The following is a 16,706-nucleotide window of genomic DNA, read 5'->3' as shown; positions in this document are numbered from 1 at the left end:
GCTCCTGCTTTCGTACCCTTAGAAACACAACCGGCTTTATGCCAGCTCTGTCACTGTTTACTCGTGGGGCCCTGCAGTTTCTCATCATCTCAGTGTTGGCTGCATCAAGAGCGTTGGCCAGGCGCCCCGGCGTGCCCAAGTGGGAAGCTCATAGAACAGCTGCACCCTCGTGTTTTCCTGCCTCTTTCTGACAAACAGTCACCATGAACATACACATCTATACTCTACCCAATACATGTGACACAAACATCCTGTGTTATGTCTCTCAGTCATGAGAGGGAATCAACTCTCAGCTAGGTTCCCATCCGTTACACAGAGTCACAGCCAAATCCAAGCAGAGTAGCTGTATGCACGTAGAGGAAGCAGCAAATGGAGATAAAAAAATAATGGAAAAAAATATTTTATTTTCACAAAATAATGGAAAACAACAAAAATTCTCTTCCTTGATGTAGACACTCAAGTTTGCTACTGCAGTTGAAAATCATCTGAACACAAACAAAACTCCCTTCGAGCCAAGACTCCCCATTTTCTAAGAGCCTTCTGAGCTTTCACAATGGCACACACAATCCTGACTTCCACAGGAGGAACTCAAAGGTACTCTTCTGTTTAGCTGCACATTTGTGATGGAGGATCTGTGGGAGTCCTGGGCTTGAATATCCCATGAGGGAGGGAATCTCTGCTTTTGTAACATAGGGACACAGGGCTATGACTTCAGTTTTCCAGAGAAAAAGAATGTTGTGCTTTGATTTGATTAACCCTAGTGTGATTGATGGAAGAAGCCTTAGCGTCTCTATTTCGGGCAGCTTGCTTTCACAAGTCACACAGTGTTTATGGTGAAGATTTTCTGTGCCACATGCCTAGAAATTACTTTGCCCTTTTACACAGAGAAAGAATACATTTCACTTAGTATCTGAAAACTATGAACAGCACTAATAAGAAGAGGACTTGATCTTACAAAGTGCTGTGGTTATTCAGCCCTGCAGACAGAAGAGATCCTTTAAGTCTGGGCTTCAGGTTGTAGTTAGGCCATAGTGCCTGCTCATCACAAATCCATGGATCTTGGTGACAATTCATTTAAAGTATGGTACAGTTCCCTCAGGAGATCCAGCATCAATACCTCCACATGTTTGTATAGACCAGTGCCAGTTTGCTTAGTCACTGCATTCACACAAACCAGAAAGTCCAGTATCTGCAAGGAAAATGATTCTTATCCCCCTGAGGGTGCCCCAGCACAGTCACTATTAACAAGTGAGATTCCACCAGAGCTGAGAATAATGAGTCTGCTGTTTTGATGGTGGCCACCAAATAGCTCAAGACTGCCTTTGCACCTGTATCAGGACTGCCATAAAACATCCAATGTGGGGCAGTGTCTATAATCTACCAACTGTGGACATGCAGTATCAGTTGGCTCTTTCTCACACCCTTTCCCCTGACTGGAGGGGTTGAGGATGGCCCCTACCTGGGTCCCCATAACCCTTGGGTAGGGAGTATTCTATAGGGTAGGTTTTGTCTAGTTAAGCCCACCAGCACTTTTGGATCACTGACTAATAGTGCGCTTGAGCATCTTAGGCATCTCCCCGCTGCCCCAGTCCTGCCAGCCCATCTGTGCTAAGCACTTACAGTCAAATGAGGGAAGCAGAGTAAGGAACATGCATTTAATAAACTTAAAATGCTCAGTAATACTAAGGCCATCAATGATAGAATCACAGAACATCTCCCTACTGAACATAAGGGCACGTGTTCCTGTCTTTCACACTGCTACCTCCTGTGCTCTTCAAGATGCCTTCCTGAGCTTATCTGGTGCACCTTTAATGCCTAATTCTATTCAAGGGGGTTTGAATCCTACTCACCCTTAAAGCTGTCATCATGTAATTGGAGAAACCCAAGCTGGATCAAACTATTTCTCATGAAGTCATCTGTTAGAAAAATGCATGCCAGGAGGTAAATTGCTGTTTTGTTAGATTTATTCTCAATTACCTTTACACAGATGTTGGTTTGGGGCTGCAGCTGTGGAGCTATTGGTGACTCACATCCAATGCAAGAGGGTGTATTCACTGGCAGGAGGTGTCTGCATTCAAGACATGGTGCCATCTGAAGAAAAAGCCACATCACATCATGTCATTCAGGTTATCAGGAGGTTTTCAGTATTTTCCTGGTTAGCGTCTACAGCAGCAAAGTCACTAGAAACGTAGCAACTGATAGCCACAGCTGCTGGTACTGATCCTTACAGACCAAAGGCTATTGAGAAAATATGAAGACAACTGGAAAGAGTGACTTTACTGACAACTAAAACTAGGCCAGAAAGCTACTAAGTTAGTTTTCAGTGAAATTAAAAAGCTGCTCTCAATTGTAGGAGTTGAAATCGTCCTAATTATGAACCTAATCTAAAGAGGTGGTGAATATTCTCAGTCATCACTTGAAACTACAACATTGCCATAGACAAGACATCTTTCTGATGATACGGGAGAAAAGTTACACCACTGACTTGTTAGATCAGGTTATTATCTCTTGAGAAGAGCTTAGAGAAGACAGTTACAGGCGTCACTGTAAAAACCTGGTGCTCTTACATATATGCCCACACCTGCCACTGTTTAAGGTTTCAGGCATGATGGATCTTCTACAGCTCTGACATAAGCAGTAGTTACTAACTAACTGCACTAGTTAGCACTGGAACAAGATGCATATGCAGGTCCTGAAGATGCAGTGGTGGTTGTTGCAGGATGAAGAGGAACCTGAATTTGGTAATGTTTCCTGACACTGGCGAATAAAACACAATTTACTTTTCCATTCTTACCCTTACTAACATATATGGCACTTGCCCATCATTTTGCCCATCATTTAAGAATTACATCCAGTGCCAAAGGTATTGAACAAAATCACAGAATCGTGGAATCCCAGACTGGTTTGGGATGGAGGGGACCTTAGAGCTCATCCATTTCCAACCCTGCCACGGGCAGGGGCACCTTCCACTAGAGCAGGTTGCTCCAAGTCCCTATGTCCAGCCTGGCCTTGAACACTGCCAGGGATGGGGCAGCCACAGCTGCTCTGGGCACCCTGTGCCAGTGTCCCACCACCCTCACAGGGAAGAGCTTCTTTCTAATATTTCATCTCAGTCTCCCCTCTGGCAGGTTAAAGCCATTCACCCTTTTCCTGTCCCTACAGGCCCTTGTCCAAAGCCCCTCTCCAGGTTTCTTCTAGACCCTTTAGGCTCTGGGAGCTGCTCTAAGGTCTCCCCGGAGCCTTCTCTGCTCCAGGCTGAACCAGCCCAGCTCTCCCAGCCTCGGATGTTTATCTCCTGGGCTGTGGGTGAAGGCCAATGATCCACAGAGGACGTGGATGAGAAATTAATAAAATTTACTATACTTTCATGCACTGGTTTTTGCAGTCAAAGCAAAATGCAACAGCTTAAGAGCTTCACCTTGGAAGCAATCAAGACTGCTACCAGGTATGAAATAACTCATATGTCAGTAATATTGTCTGAATGCATAAGATTAAGTGCAAGTAGAGTTGGTGCATCAAAACATGTTGGTGAATTTTCTAAGTTCCTTAATGAAATGTGCCCTCATAAAAACCATCATGAACCACAAACAAAAGTCTCGAGGCTCAAAGTTTCACATGAACACGTAAGAGAAGTTTTTACCTGGATTCAAAGCTCTTATTCAGACCCGATTTCATTTCTAAAGGAGTATTTGTGCCTACTTCATGTTTAGCCTTCCCTGGAAGAGGGATTCCAAGTGGCATGACCTGAGGAACTGGGACAGAGCCAGCCGCCACTTTCTCCACAGTGCTCTTTAAAGGAGAAAAACAAAAAGGCAGATGATAATTTTTCTGAACAGAAGAATGCATTGAGAGATACGGTCTTTTATTGTGATTCCTGTCTTCATTTGTTTCCCTTAAAAGAGAGAACACCAGATTCTTTAAAGTGTTATTCCTCATTGCATGATTTTCACATTGAAAAGGAGCAAGGTCCTAACAACCATCCCAATTCCAACTTATTCTCCTGTTGCAGAACTGTGAACAAAGCTCGAGATGAGCACTGTTGCTTTCATTTCACTTTGACCTTCCTTGCTCAAGTCTGGTTCCCATGTGCTCCAGGGAAACACCTTTAGCATCATACATCAATGATACCTGGTAGGAGTGAGTAACAGGGAAGTCTCTCCACCCTAATGGCACATTGGAGCCAGCCTCTTGTTTCATTGCAGCCATCTGAATAGATACAAGATGTCCTGCAAAGGGCTAAAGCAAGACAGCCATTGCTTAAGCTTATCTCAGCTTCTGTGTGCATTAAGAATATACCTATCAAACAGGTGCCAAACATGATTTCTCATAATTTACATAGTCATTATCATGCCACACAATTCAAGAATGACAAATTGCATTTGGATACAATAACATTTTACAATACACAAAGATGTGCTCCACATCTTGGGAACTGATACTCAGGGCCAGGAAACATGTCTGCACTGGAAGTAGTTCGTTCTGCAACCAACCCTTTAATCCTCCAGACACATCTCTTACACCAGTCATCAACGCAGACAGTACTGGTTCAGCACGGGAGGGGTTCCTTAGTCTGTGCTCTGTCTGGGGCTGTGCTGAGATAAGGCACAGCGTTGCCTGCAGGTGCCCATCTCCTTGCCTGGGTTGCCCAAAACAGTGCTTAAGGACTGTGGCAGTTCTCAGCCAAACTCTCTTGGGCTGCACACTGAGGCACAGGACACACAAGGTGGGTGGATCAGATCTTGACCTGATGCGAAGGGGCAGCGAGTATCTTTCCTCAAGGACCCGCCTGCTCTTGGCACCCCTGGACCAAAAGCACAGGACCTCGGTTCAGCCTCCTGAGAGCCCACCCCTGGTGGGACACAATGGTCCTGCCGCCATCCCCAGCATGCCCAGCCCCTGCCCCAGCGTGGGCTCCATCCCTGCCTGCACTTACCCTGCTGGCTCAGGCCCCACTGCCCGTCCCCTCCTGGCACAGCCCAGCCCACCTCCCCCCACTGCATCCCTGCTCTACCCCCGGCCCACCCCGCTCCATCCCGTCCCACAGCCATGACCCTGCCACTGCAGCCCTGCTTCCGATCCCCTGCCACCCGGCTCCTTCCCAATCCACAGCCCTGCCCTTCCCGCTCAACCCCTGTCACAGCCTCGCTCACCCCGCTTCTGCCCGGCTCCTTCCAGCTCCACCCCGGTTCAATCCCGGCTCCATCCCGCTCGACCCCGGCTCCATCCCGACTCCATTCCGGTTCGATCCCGGCTCCATCCTGGCTCCACCTCGCTCCATCTCGGCCTCTCCCCTCCACACCCCCCTACTCTCCCGCTCACACAGACGCCCCGTCCCTTTCCGCCCTGCCCTCCGGCTCTGCCGTCATCCCCCCACGCTGGGCGGTGTCATGGCGGCGGTGCAGGCGGACGGGAAGCCGGAGGCGAAGGTTCCTGCCAAGAAACACCAAGGGCTGGAACTCACGCGCGTCTGCCCCGGGAGCAGGGTCAGGCCCCACATCTCTGCTCCTGCCAGCGCTGCCGAGCCCTGGAGTCACTTGATGGTGCCATCAGAGCGCTCCACACTCCGCAGCACGGGCTGGGCCATTGCTCTCGGCTCCAGCAGAGGCAGAACTGTGTTTGGAAGCTGCCAGCGACGAACAAGAGCTGAGAAAAGGCTGCAAAAGGGCTCTGCTGTGGGGCTGAAAGCCCAAGGTGGTGCAAGGGAAAGGAGAGGCTGCAGAGCATCACCCCTTGAGATTTTTTCAGAGGAGGTGGCGGTGGTGCCCTTGAGCCTGGCTGGTCTGCAGCCTGCCCTGCCCTGAACGGTCTCCACTGGCCTCTGCTGTGAGCACCAGCAGAGACGGGATGTTCCTGCACAAATGTCTGCCCCTGCTTCTGGGGCTGACTCACTGATGAGAGCTCTTCTGCATCCAAATGCAGATCGTATTTTACAGCCATACAGTCACAGACTGGTTTGGGGAGAAGGGACCTTAAAGCTCACCCAGTCCCAAGCCCTGGGTGCCCAGTGGCCATGGGCAGGATGCTGCCACCATCACAAAGCCATGGTGGTCGCTGTGGAGAGGCCCATTGTGACAGGGGCCCCCACGGTGAGCGTGGGCTGTTTAAGGAGCGAGAGTGCTGCAGTAACCAGTGCAGAGGAGACCCCTCCCTCGGGAGGCTGCATCTCCCCTGGCTGCCCCGCACATCCAGGTACGCATACTTTGACTTTTCAGTCCTAGTTTGTTCGCTTGAAACATGTTGTGGGTGCGTGCTCTAAAGGGAGGAGAAGCTGTCAGTAGATGTGCTGGTGCCATCTCAGCTGTAGGAGCAGGGGATAGGTGAGGAGGAGGCCCTGGCCTTGTTCATGTGCTTGGAGCTCAGCTCTGCCTGCAGAGGTGCTGGGGGCGAAGCAGGAGCCTTGTGTGTGCAGGAGCTGCTGGTGTCAGAGGTGCTGAGAAGGTGTGAGGGCAGGAGCAGCCCCTGGGCAGGGCAGCTGCTGGTGCTGTCACTGGGAGCTCAGCACAAGGGGACCTGCCTGGCTCTGGCAACATGCGCGGAAGCCCACCGGGCATTGCGGAAGGTGGGAAGGAGCTGGTGGGCTCTGGCCATACCTGCGGAATCCTGACTGCCGCAATGCCCATGGGAGCCCATGTGCTCCCATGGCAACAGTGCCAGGACAGGAGCTGTTGCTGGGCCTCCCCTGCCCTTGGCAAGCACTGCCCCAGCCCCAGCAACACTCGGGAGCTGCGCTTCCTCAGCCAAATAATGCTGCTTCCAGCTCCGTGCCACAGCAAAGGGGCCAGGACAGGGTCAGTGTCGAAACCCAGCCGGGAACTCAGCACCAGCAGCTGCTCACTCAGCACCCGGGTGGGATGGGGAGGAGAATGGGAACAATGTAAAACCCATGGGTGAAGATGAGAACAGGTCAGGAACTGAAATCAAGTACAATGTAATATTAGTATTATTGTTAATAATAATAATGGAACCAAAAGGGGAGAGAGATGGAACCAAAAGGGGAAAGAAAACACCAATAGCCAGCAGTGATGCCCAATACAATTGCTCAGCACTCACTGAGCGACACCCAGCCCGACCCGAGCAGCGACCCATCCCTTCTGGGTGACTCCCCCCAGTTTCTATGGCCTGAGGTGTCATGGGCCCACCGGGCTGAAAAGCATTTATATTAGAGTGTGTAATTTATAATGGTAATATATATGTTACCGTAAAAGTCAGTCGGAGAAACTCTCTGAGACTCAACGTAGAGTTTCAGAAAGCAGCATTCTTTGTTGCAGCACTGGGCGCACACGCAAATAGCTTCACAAAGGTGAGTGCACCCGATACTTGCTGACAGCTGCTGTATATTTAGCATACTCATGCATATTCATATATGTTTCAGGAACTATTATAATATTTGCATCCTAATTACACATGCGCTTTCTTGCTGAGTGGGGGTCTCTGGTGGTCGCTGATAGTCTTCCTCACTGTGTTTACCGAATGGCCTCAGTGCTTGCGCACGCTTGCAAGGTCCTAGTGCTGAGTTAGCAGCTGGTATGTCCTTGCTTCTGTTCTGTTCCAGTCTCGCTCCATGCTGGCCACCCCTCTGCTATCTTGAAGGCTGGCATCCTTGGTCTTATTTACTGTCTCCTTAGTTGTTATCAGTCCCGTGATGTTGCTTCCCCCATCAGCCAAACATTCCTTTCTGTCTACGTATTAGTAAGTTAAGACAGTTTGGTTTATTCTACTATGTTAAAGGTACACACACTATTGTTAGTTTAAGATTTAAGGTTACACTTTCATCAAGGCCTATGAGGAGAAGTTTCATTCTCAGGATTTCAGGCTCTACTTCTCCAAGGGCTGTGGTCAGGTCTTGGCCTTTCTGCTTCATCAAACCAACCAAGGGTGTTGTCACCATCAGACACCTGCATTTTGCCTTTGTCTCCCTGTAATCACAGCCTCCAGTTACTAGCTTTAACGAGTCCCTGGGGAGGCTTTGTCAGTAACAGCCCTCAGTGGGGCCCATTAATGCTGAAGGGACGTGGGGCTTTGTTTCTGACTTGGACATCTTCAGAGGTTTCTTCAGTCTCCTCTCAACCTGAGGTTCATGGACTCAGATCAAATACACCATGGGGCTCACTAAAACCCATAGAAATAGAAATTTCTATTCCATTGCCGTTGATCCCAAGTGTCTCTTCCAGAGGCCTGAACAGCAGGAAAAGCAGCCCTTAAGGTCCAGCACTGCACTGAGCACCTCGCTCCTCATCTCCTCACCCAACATTGCTCTCATCGTCCACCTGGGACTTGCGTCACTTCTCACATCCGACTTCTCCACTGAAGCTGGCGGCTGGATGGGGCAGCTCCTGTGCACCAACTCCCAGCCTGGCTGCCTTAGAGACCTGCCTGCACACGGGCACAGCAGGATTGTTCCTCTGGGCAAGCAAAGCAAAGGAAAGCAGGACAAAGTGTCCTACACAGTAAAATACACTCGGGCACCACTTGCCTGGTACAAGCAGTGCCTCATGGGGTCACGTTCCTACACAGGGATAATCCCCTGAGAAATGGTTTAGAGACACAGGTAGATACAAAGAGGTAGCTGTGAACGTGATTGAAGAGTTGTCCAAGGAGACAATTAGACTGTAGAAAGACTTGTAAGCCTTTCCTGCCTGAAGCTCAAAGCAGCAGCTTAGGGGAGAGGACTCTGAGCGAAGAGTGAGGGGAGGAGACAAGTGGAGAGTAATGGACATGGCCTTTGTCTAGACAGCCTGCTTAAAAGAGGGCTTCAGAGCTGGTCATTGTGTCCTGGACAGGGTAAAATCTATGACAGATGAGAGGAATGAAGCACGTGGTGTCACAGGCAGGACAGTGGCAGTGCAGTTACAGGGGAAGATCAGCATTCCTTTGGGATCGCCCTTGTGAAAGGTCATTGGATTGGCAGAGGTCTCTTGGCAGAGAGCACAAGGACGTGTTGCACTTACCTTTGAAAAAGGCCCCAGGTGCACCTCAGGGGAGCACAGGCTGTACAAGCTGCCTTTGGTGAGGTGTGTGCCAGCATCAGAGTCCTCTGGGGTGACATTTCTGGACACCTAAAAGCCGTACGAAGGGTAACTCCTGCCTGGCCAAGCTGAGAGCCTGCAATTGTGCGTTGGATGAATGAGAAAAACTAAGGTGACTTTTGGAATTGGCCCCACCTCAGAAATGCCCTATTAAAGAGAACTCCAGTACTTCCTGTCGATGCTTTCTAGAATTCTGGTGGAAATTGCACCTTATTGGGTGGCCTGGCTTATCAAATAGCAAAAGAACCTTAGTAAAAATACCAGGGCTTCCTTTTACATTCCAGCAGCAAGCAGATACTTTTTATTATTTTCCTCATAGAGGACAAGCAAAGCAAGTTCTGCTTGTGTGTGTTGAAAGAGGGTTGACTTATGCAAGCCTGATCATCCAGTTTCTTGTCTTGCAAATATCAACCTTTTGTCTTTTATGCGTGTTTTTCTTTTTCAATATGAGCTTACCCAAGCTGGGCAGGTTATGTCCAGGATAACATGTTGCTGTAAGGCTAGAAATAGTCAACAGCCAGTTGTGCAATTGGTAGGGTAGTGTTTATTTTTCATGCAGTGCATCTTTGTCCTCTCACTGCCATTGTGAGCTGCTTTTCCCTCCAGCACATGAGGATCAGTGTGAGTGATAGGAAGTCACAGTCACATAAGTTCTCATCTCAGAAGGCTGAGATCAGTGTCAGGGATAGCAAATGGTCCCAAAGGATTCATCAGGGGGGTGGTGTGGCTAGATTGAAAGTAATAAAAATACACTGTCCAAAGGGTCTAGTAAAAATCAGTTGCTTGGAGAAGCAAGTCATGGAGTCAGAAGAGGTGGACTGGTTACTCAACCAGTAAGTGGCCTGGTAACTTACTGGTTAACCACTTGCTGGTTAGTGGTTGCTTGGATTATGCAGCTGCAGCCAGGGATCTGCCAGTCAAAAGGTGCTGGTGCATCTGGACAGAGATTGGTGGAAGGTCCCCTGCATATTTGTAGCCCAAAGGCAAGCAGGGGTGTAAAAAACCAGTGCTGCCAGGTCAGTCCCTGGCTGTCTCTGAGCAGGACAACACGAGTATTGTACACTTCCCCAAGCTTCTGCTGAGGGATGCAGCATTGATCATCCTGCCCTACTCGTGTATTGATCATCAGTAACCACTTGCACAGTCCTCAGAAGCAGTAAGATCCATCAGACCTGAACTGAAAATCATTGTGATTTTTTTGGTAGAAGAGTTCCCTGATTTTGTTTCTCCCAGAGTTCTGCAGTGCAGCCACCTTCTGCAGCTGAATGCCTGCCCTCTGATGGTGCACATCATGCATCTGATGAAGAGAAGACGACGTGTTTCAGTTTTTGAATGAGATGTGTGCATCACCCAGCACTGATATAGTGACACTGGAACCTGTGGAGAGTGAGATGTTAACCGTTCAGTCTAACAGAAGTTACCCACTGCTGGTTGATGGTGGGAACAGTGACACACCTTCTGCTGTTGAGGAAAGTCAGCTGGCACCTCTGACTCCTGCAGCTGCAGACACATCATTTCTGATGGAAGCAGCTCAATTATTAACTTCTGCAGAAGGCTGTGATGGACAACTTCTTTTTGTAAGCTACACCAGTGCATCCATAGAAAGTGCTGCTGCTGCTGAAACGGTGCAAGACTCTGTGACCACACAAGAAGCCCCTGAAGAACGGAGAGAACAACTGGATCACTGCCCAGCTCAACTCCCTGAAATGTTTGTTCTGGAAGGACTGTTTAGTGCAGAGCAGGTAAGTGCTAAAGGGAGGTAAATGTCCCCAGGCATGGAGAGGTTTAGCTCCTCACTCAGGAAATGTGGGTTCAGGCTGGGTTCTAGTGAACTAGAGTCCTCCTTCCTCCTCTTAGTTTTTATGCCTAGGAGTTGTGGTTCAGATGTTAGACAAAGGCATTGCTAGCCAAAGGGTTATCACAAGGCCTGGTTAGCAGTCCTCATGCCATACAGACAGATAGCACATTTCCAAGAACAAATAGCACAGTGCAGTGGGTATTCTGCAGGAGCAGGAGGCGTGTTGGGGGGGTACTGGCTCTCCCCAGAGTGTTCAGTTTCTGTATTTTCGTGGGCCTTTTGGACTGTTATGACACAACTTTGTCAAAGAATGTGGTTGTATTTCTATTACTATGCACAGGCACTGCCTTTTGTATATTTAACACTGAGTAACGACAGACTCAAGGTGGAGACTGTGAGGTTTGGAATCAACGATACCTCATTAGCAAGTGTGATGACCTCCTGTCTTCTGTAAACTCACAAGTAGCAGTTGTCAAAAGCTTTCTTTCGCCATACTAGAAGGAAATGCTGCAGACTCTGAGCATTCCTTCACCTTTAGGGTATTGATTCTATAGGATATTTGCAGAAGAGATTCATACTCTAGAACAGGTGATAGTGAGAAGGTCTTTCTGTCTACAGGTAAACTCCAAGTGCTTGTCTTTGGGCCTTGACTTCTTTAGGGGAACAGAAATATCACTTGGTTGGTTGGCGGCTTTTTTCTTTCTTTTTTTTACCCTACAGATTTTTGCCACATGCCCATGGCAATGGACCAGGTCAGGAAATGGTTGCCTGCAAAATACATATGGAGCAGCAGCAGAGGGCTCCAAAAAGCAAGCAACACGTTATGATTTGGTGTCTTAACGATGGGAAGGGGTGAGCTGAGATTCTCACCCAGAAATGTGTCTGCGTGCACAGTTTTGCATGGCACAGCTCTGTCAAGTTTTTTGAGCTGGATCTGATGTTACTAATACATGTTGGTAACAAGGAGTGCCCCTGGATTTCTTCTAGCTTATTTCTTGCAGCTGGTTTGATAACTGAGAGCAAAGTTCAGGCAGTGAGGACATGTCCCCTAACTTTGTGGATTCTCATTTTTGTATTTCTTGTTTTGCTTAGTACGACATTTTGTCAGAGCTTGAGTTTCAATTTGGCAACCTTGATTCTGAGTTGAAAACATTCAGCATGTGCTAAGCACTTCTCAGGTGCCCTTTTGCAGTGGAGAAGTACAGTTCTTGTTTTGTCCCTACAGTGATAAGAATTAAATATTGAGTGATCTTTGGGTTTATTTCATTTGTTTCTTTGTTTGGTTGGTGTTTTTTTAAAGGAGAATACTAGTGTTAAATGTGAATCAGTGACAGAAGAGAGCCAGTTGACTTCAGGAAGCAAGCCAGTGACCAAACCTGCAGAAGAGCCAGGGTCACCTGTAAAACCTCAGTGCAGGAAAAGAAGACACAGCTCCCACCAGGGTAAGTCCGTGGTAAGAGATTCTACATTTTTTAGAGATGGCCAAGACAGCTGCTCTGAAACTCTTGCAGAAAGGGGAGATCAGAAGAGTTGAGTTATTGGCTGCAGTGTAAGTACCTCATTGGGCCTTCAGTTCAAATATTACACAAATGCTCTGACCACTTGTACAAGCTCTTACTGTACTTACCAACACGCTTCTATAGATATGCTGGTGTTAAGAACTCCTAGGTGGAAAAGAGTATAAATTATATCAGTCAATAAAAACTGAAGGTGTGGGAGCTGTGCCAGAACCCTGGATGTCACAATACACAACACTGAAATGAAGTCCGTAGATATGTTTGCTGGAGGGTGACAGTGCCACGAAGGAAACACTGACTAATGATATGACTGTTGAAGTAAGAGGGGAAAAATCCACCACACTGATGAAGTTAGTGCACGAGTCCAACATTTTTGGCTCAGATCACTAAATAAATTTTGTACCAGTCTGCTGATATGTGTGCTGAAGCACATGAGGAAAACAAGCAGCAGAACATCTGATGCCAAGCAAGTCACAAATCTAAAGGGAACAGCCAAATGGCCACAGGTTAGATCATGATGCTGATTAATAATGAAGCTCAAAACACCCATCCATTTCAAACCTTTCAGTAAGGAAAAAAGTCTTCATGTCAGGAAGCTGAGAGAAAAGGTTGGATGTCATCTTGGAAGCAGACAGGCTTTTGTTTAAAATGCAGAACTGAGAGTTCTTGATCAATTACTTCCTGGTAGCATGGGTAATTTTTGTAGATACCACCAAGGTTTTATAGCAGTTGATGTTTGGCAGCTAGTGTCCATGGTGGTAAATACAGATATAAATAATAGAGCTTGAAGAACGGGAGCACTTTTTGTTTGGTTGGTTGCTGGTTTTCTATTTACAGCTTTGAAATGTTGGAAGAATTCCTGTTCTAAACAGTCGGCCTCAAATTGTCAAGTGACAGGCTGCCTGTGGGCCAGATTTTCCCATACCTGATGGCAGCCCAGTTGCTGTGCATGCTGCCAAATGAGCCATAGGCAAGGCCCAACACTCACTTGGTGTTCTTTGCTTCTTAGATCCCCAGGAGCTGGGAGGTGGAGCCTGCAACCCGGGCTGCTTCACGGAGGAAGACACCAGAGTGAGGAGTGTGTGAACATGTGGAGCAGCTGCCAGCTGGTTCCCTCCTGAGAGTCCGGCAGCAGTGCTTAGCACACAACTGGTGTCTGGATTCGGGGTCACACCTCTTCTGTCACATCTGCTACCTTGGAAGTTATTTATAGCTTTATAGCCTTATTTATAACTTTATACTTTTTTTAACAGCTTTATTAATAACTTTATACGTTATTTATATTAAATAAAGTTTATTTATAACTTTATATGTTATTTATAGCTTTATTTATAACTTTAGATCTTTATAGCTATAGTTGATCTTAAGGTTTGAAGAGCTGTGTTTGTGTCTTGATGTTAAGACAAAGGATGAAATCTTACTCCTAGAATTTGTTATTCTGAGCTGTGTTCTCAGCATTGCCATCACCTCTGTAGTTTGGGAGCCATGTAGTGGGAACTATTAATAGTGATACCTCTTGCCTTTTCTCCTCGGAGAGCCAACCTATGGAGGAAATGTCCCCCCACATTTCCCCCTCCCCAGCAGGCTCTTTACAGCAGCATTTGAGAATTTCAGAGATTTTGAATCTCCTTTGAATCCCCTTGAAACCAACTTGCTCCTTTGGCTAGGAACCAGCATGTTGCTGCACATGATTTAAGGGTAAACAACTCTCTCAGAATACCACCAAGAGATCTTCCCTGAGGCTGGGCAGTTCTGAGTGGCAGGGTGTGTGGGACAGTACGGGCAAGTACCTAGGCCAGTGGCATCTCCAGTGCTTTGGAAGTTCAGCCCTGAACAAGTGCAGAACCCAGAAAAACTACTCCAGTAGTTGGAAAAAGCATGGCCCTGGCAATAGCAGAGAGGCAAAATCACCGCAACGAGCTGGAGCCTGGCCCATGCCCACCAAGCCCTGCTTAGCACTATCCAGTACTCTCAGGGGGAGGAGAATGTCACTGGATCTGATGGCACCACGGCTACACCAACCCCAGCGACGAGCACTGCGGCTGCTCCAACACCAGCAACAGGCACTGTGGCTACTCCAACTCCTTTGACAAGCACTGCAGCTACTCCAACCCTAACAAGAGACACTGCAGCTGCTCCAACCCCAGTGACAGGCCCTGCAGCTGAACTAAAGAACCAACCTGTGCCGCTATCAGTCGCCTCTGTACAGAAACCATGGACACGAAAGTCAGCTTGTGTAATGAAAGAGGACGAGGCAAGGCCAGCACAAGCAACAGAGGAGAAGGCAGAAGCAGAGGAAACCTCTTGCTCCCTGTCCCTGAGTGAGCTGCAGGATATACGGGAAGATTTTGGCCATCGTCCAGGTGAGCACATCATCACCTGGCTGCTCCGATGCTAGGATAATGGAGCTAGGAGCCTGGAATTAGAGGGTAGAGAAGCCAAGCAGCTGGGATCACTTTCTAGGGAAGCAGGCATTGACAAGGTGATTGGAAAAGGGACCCAATCCCTCAGCCTCTGGATGTGACTCCTCTCAGCTGTGTGGGAAAGGTATCCCTTCCAGGAAGATGTTGTATGTAACCCAGGGAAGTGGACGGCAGTGGAGAGAGGTGTCCAATACTTGAGGGAATTGGCTGTGCTAGACATGGTTTCTTTTGATCCCAACAGATCCCAGCAAACCCACAGATCCAGTGAGAGTCCAATGCACAACAGCCATGAGTCGGAAACTGGCCACTGAGTGCTGCTGTACCGGCCATGTTGGAACTTCCATCTGAACTGGAGTCAAAGGCAGCCAAGTGGGATGGCACAACTGATCCTGCCAATGCATTTCTCTCAGGCCCTTTGGCTGCAAAGTGTGGGCCAGTTTACTGTTACTTGGAGAGGCATCCACAGTACACTCGGAATCGGCTGCTCCAGGGGTGGAAACGCAGCCCTACCATCTGCCATGGGCTGCTCCAGGCTGCACTGGAACAGGGGCAAGCTACAGAACACCTGCAATACGTTGACTTTATGAGCACGTGGGGCAGTACAGCAGCAGAAGCTTTTGAGAAAGGGAAGAAAATAAAACAAAGTAAGGTCAAGGGACCTGCACAGGAGATTCAGTTTTGGGGAATAAAATGGCAAGATGGATTTCGCCTGGTCCCCACAGATTTGATCGAGATAACAGTAATGTCTCCACCAACTACTAAGAAAGAAACACAAGCTTAGTGAGGTGTTGTGGGGTTCTGGAGAACGCACATCCCAAATTACAGTCTGGTTGTAAGCCCTCTCTATTACGTGACCTGGAAGAATGACGATTTCGAATGGGGCACTGAGCAACAACTTCTTGGTTGTTCTGATGTTCCTCAGTGGCCCGACTCTTGGGTACATGAGCATCTACGTGGCGTACCTTCACTACCAGGTTCTGTACCTGGGCAGTGACATCTCGCCACAATGCAGCAGCCCAGATTGTGTGCCCCACGCCACTGCCTGGAACATTCTCCTGGGCCTTGAGAAACAAGTCTTGTGGCAACACGGCACCCCAGAGAGAACTGAGTCAGACAATGGGACTCATTTCCAGAACAACCCCATAGACACCTGGGCCAAAGAGCATGGCACTGAGTGGGAATATCACATCCCCTGTCATGCACCAGCCTCTGGGAAAATCCAATGGCACAATAGGCTGTTGAAAACCACACAGAGAGCAATGGGTGGTGGGACTTTCAAACACTGGGATACACTTAGCAAAGGCCACCTGGTTGGTCAACACCAGGGGATCTGCCAACAGGGTTGCCCCAGCCCAATCAGGACTTTTATATACTGTAGAGGGAGATAAAGTTCCTGTAGTGCACATAAAGGATGTGCTGGGGAAACCAGTCTGGGTTATTCCTGCTTCAGGCAACTTTAAACCCACCCATGGGATTGCTTTTGCTGAAGGACCTGGGTGCAGTTGGTGGGTATTGTGGGAGGATGAGGAAGTCTGGTGTGCACCTGAAGGAGATCTGATTTGGGGTGAGAATAGCCAGTGAATTGAACTGTATGATGCTGTGTAATATTGAATGTGATCGCTTCCATGGTGGCTGAACACGCATCACTGCGCGGGACACCTTGTGGCACCTGACCCCACCGCTCTGGATTTGAGGATCTGAACCTGACTCCCTTGATCACCACATTCATGAAGAATGGACTTCGATCAAACTGGACAAGTGCCACGGTGATGGGATCGGAACAGGATTTCAGCTGAGCTCTGGAGGGAATGAGTCTCTCTGGTTTTCACAGCTCTTCCATTATATTCTCTGTATTTTCCACCTGTTGAGTGATAAAAGCCAATCTTCTACATTAGTGCAGAATTTGACTGTTTTAACAATTCTCTTTGGATTCTGGTGGTTT

The 16,706-nt window shown here is 48.2% G+C and overlaps 1 protein-coding gene and 2 long non-coding RNA genes across 4 annotated transcripts; 1 reads left to right on the top strand and 2 right to left on the bottom strand.

The window, feature by feature from the left end:
- Positions 1-1,906: 1,906 nt before the first annotated feature.
- On the bottom strand, positions 1,907-3,670 carry LOC115613332. The gene is made up of 2 exons (XR_003993358.1): positions 3,641-3,670; positions 1,907-2,091 (listed from the first exon to the last, which is right to left on the bottom strand). It is a non-coding gene; the product is annotated as an uncharacterized LOC115613332 (long non-coding RNA).
- A 222-nt stretch (positions 3,671-3,892) lies between these two features.
- On the bottom strand, positions 3,893-5,179 carry LOC115613333. 2 transcript variants are annotated; one of them, XR_003993359.1, is made up of 2 exons: positions 5,151-5,179; positions 3,893-4,236 (listed from the first exon to the last, which is right to left on the bottom strand). It is a non-coding gene; the product is annotated as an uncharacterized LOC115613333 (long non-coding RNA). The 2 variants fall into 2 exon arrangements; XR_003993360.1 differs by lacking the exon at positions 5,151-5,179 and adding an exon at positions 4,745-4,945.
- A 4,645-nt stretch (positions 5,180-9,824) lies between these two features.
- On the top strand, positions 9,825-13,427 carry LOC115613063 (heat shock factor protein 5-like). Its single transcript, XM_030498087.1, has 4 exons — positions 9,825-9,859; positions 10,609-10,768; positions 12,125-12,266; positions 13,351-13,427. The coding sequence occupies exons 1-4, from the start codon at positions 9,825-9,827 to the stop codon at positions 13,425-13,427; spliced, it is 414 nt and encodes a 137-aa protein (XP_030353947.1).
- The last annotated feature ends 3,279 nt before the right edge of the window (positions 13,428-16,706 follow it).

Source organism: Strigops habroptila, chromosome 9 (genome assembly GCF_004027225.2).
Source record: "Strigops habroptila isolate Jane chromosome 9, bStrHab1.2.pri, whole genome shotgun sequence".
Lineage (NCBI taxonomy): Eukaryota > Metazoa > Chordata > Aves > Psittaciformes > Psittacidae > Strigops > Strigops habroptila.
Note: the sequence above shows the minus strand (reverse complement) of the source record. Positions and strands in the feature narration are given on the sequence as shown.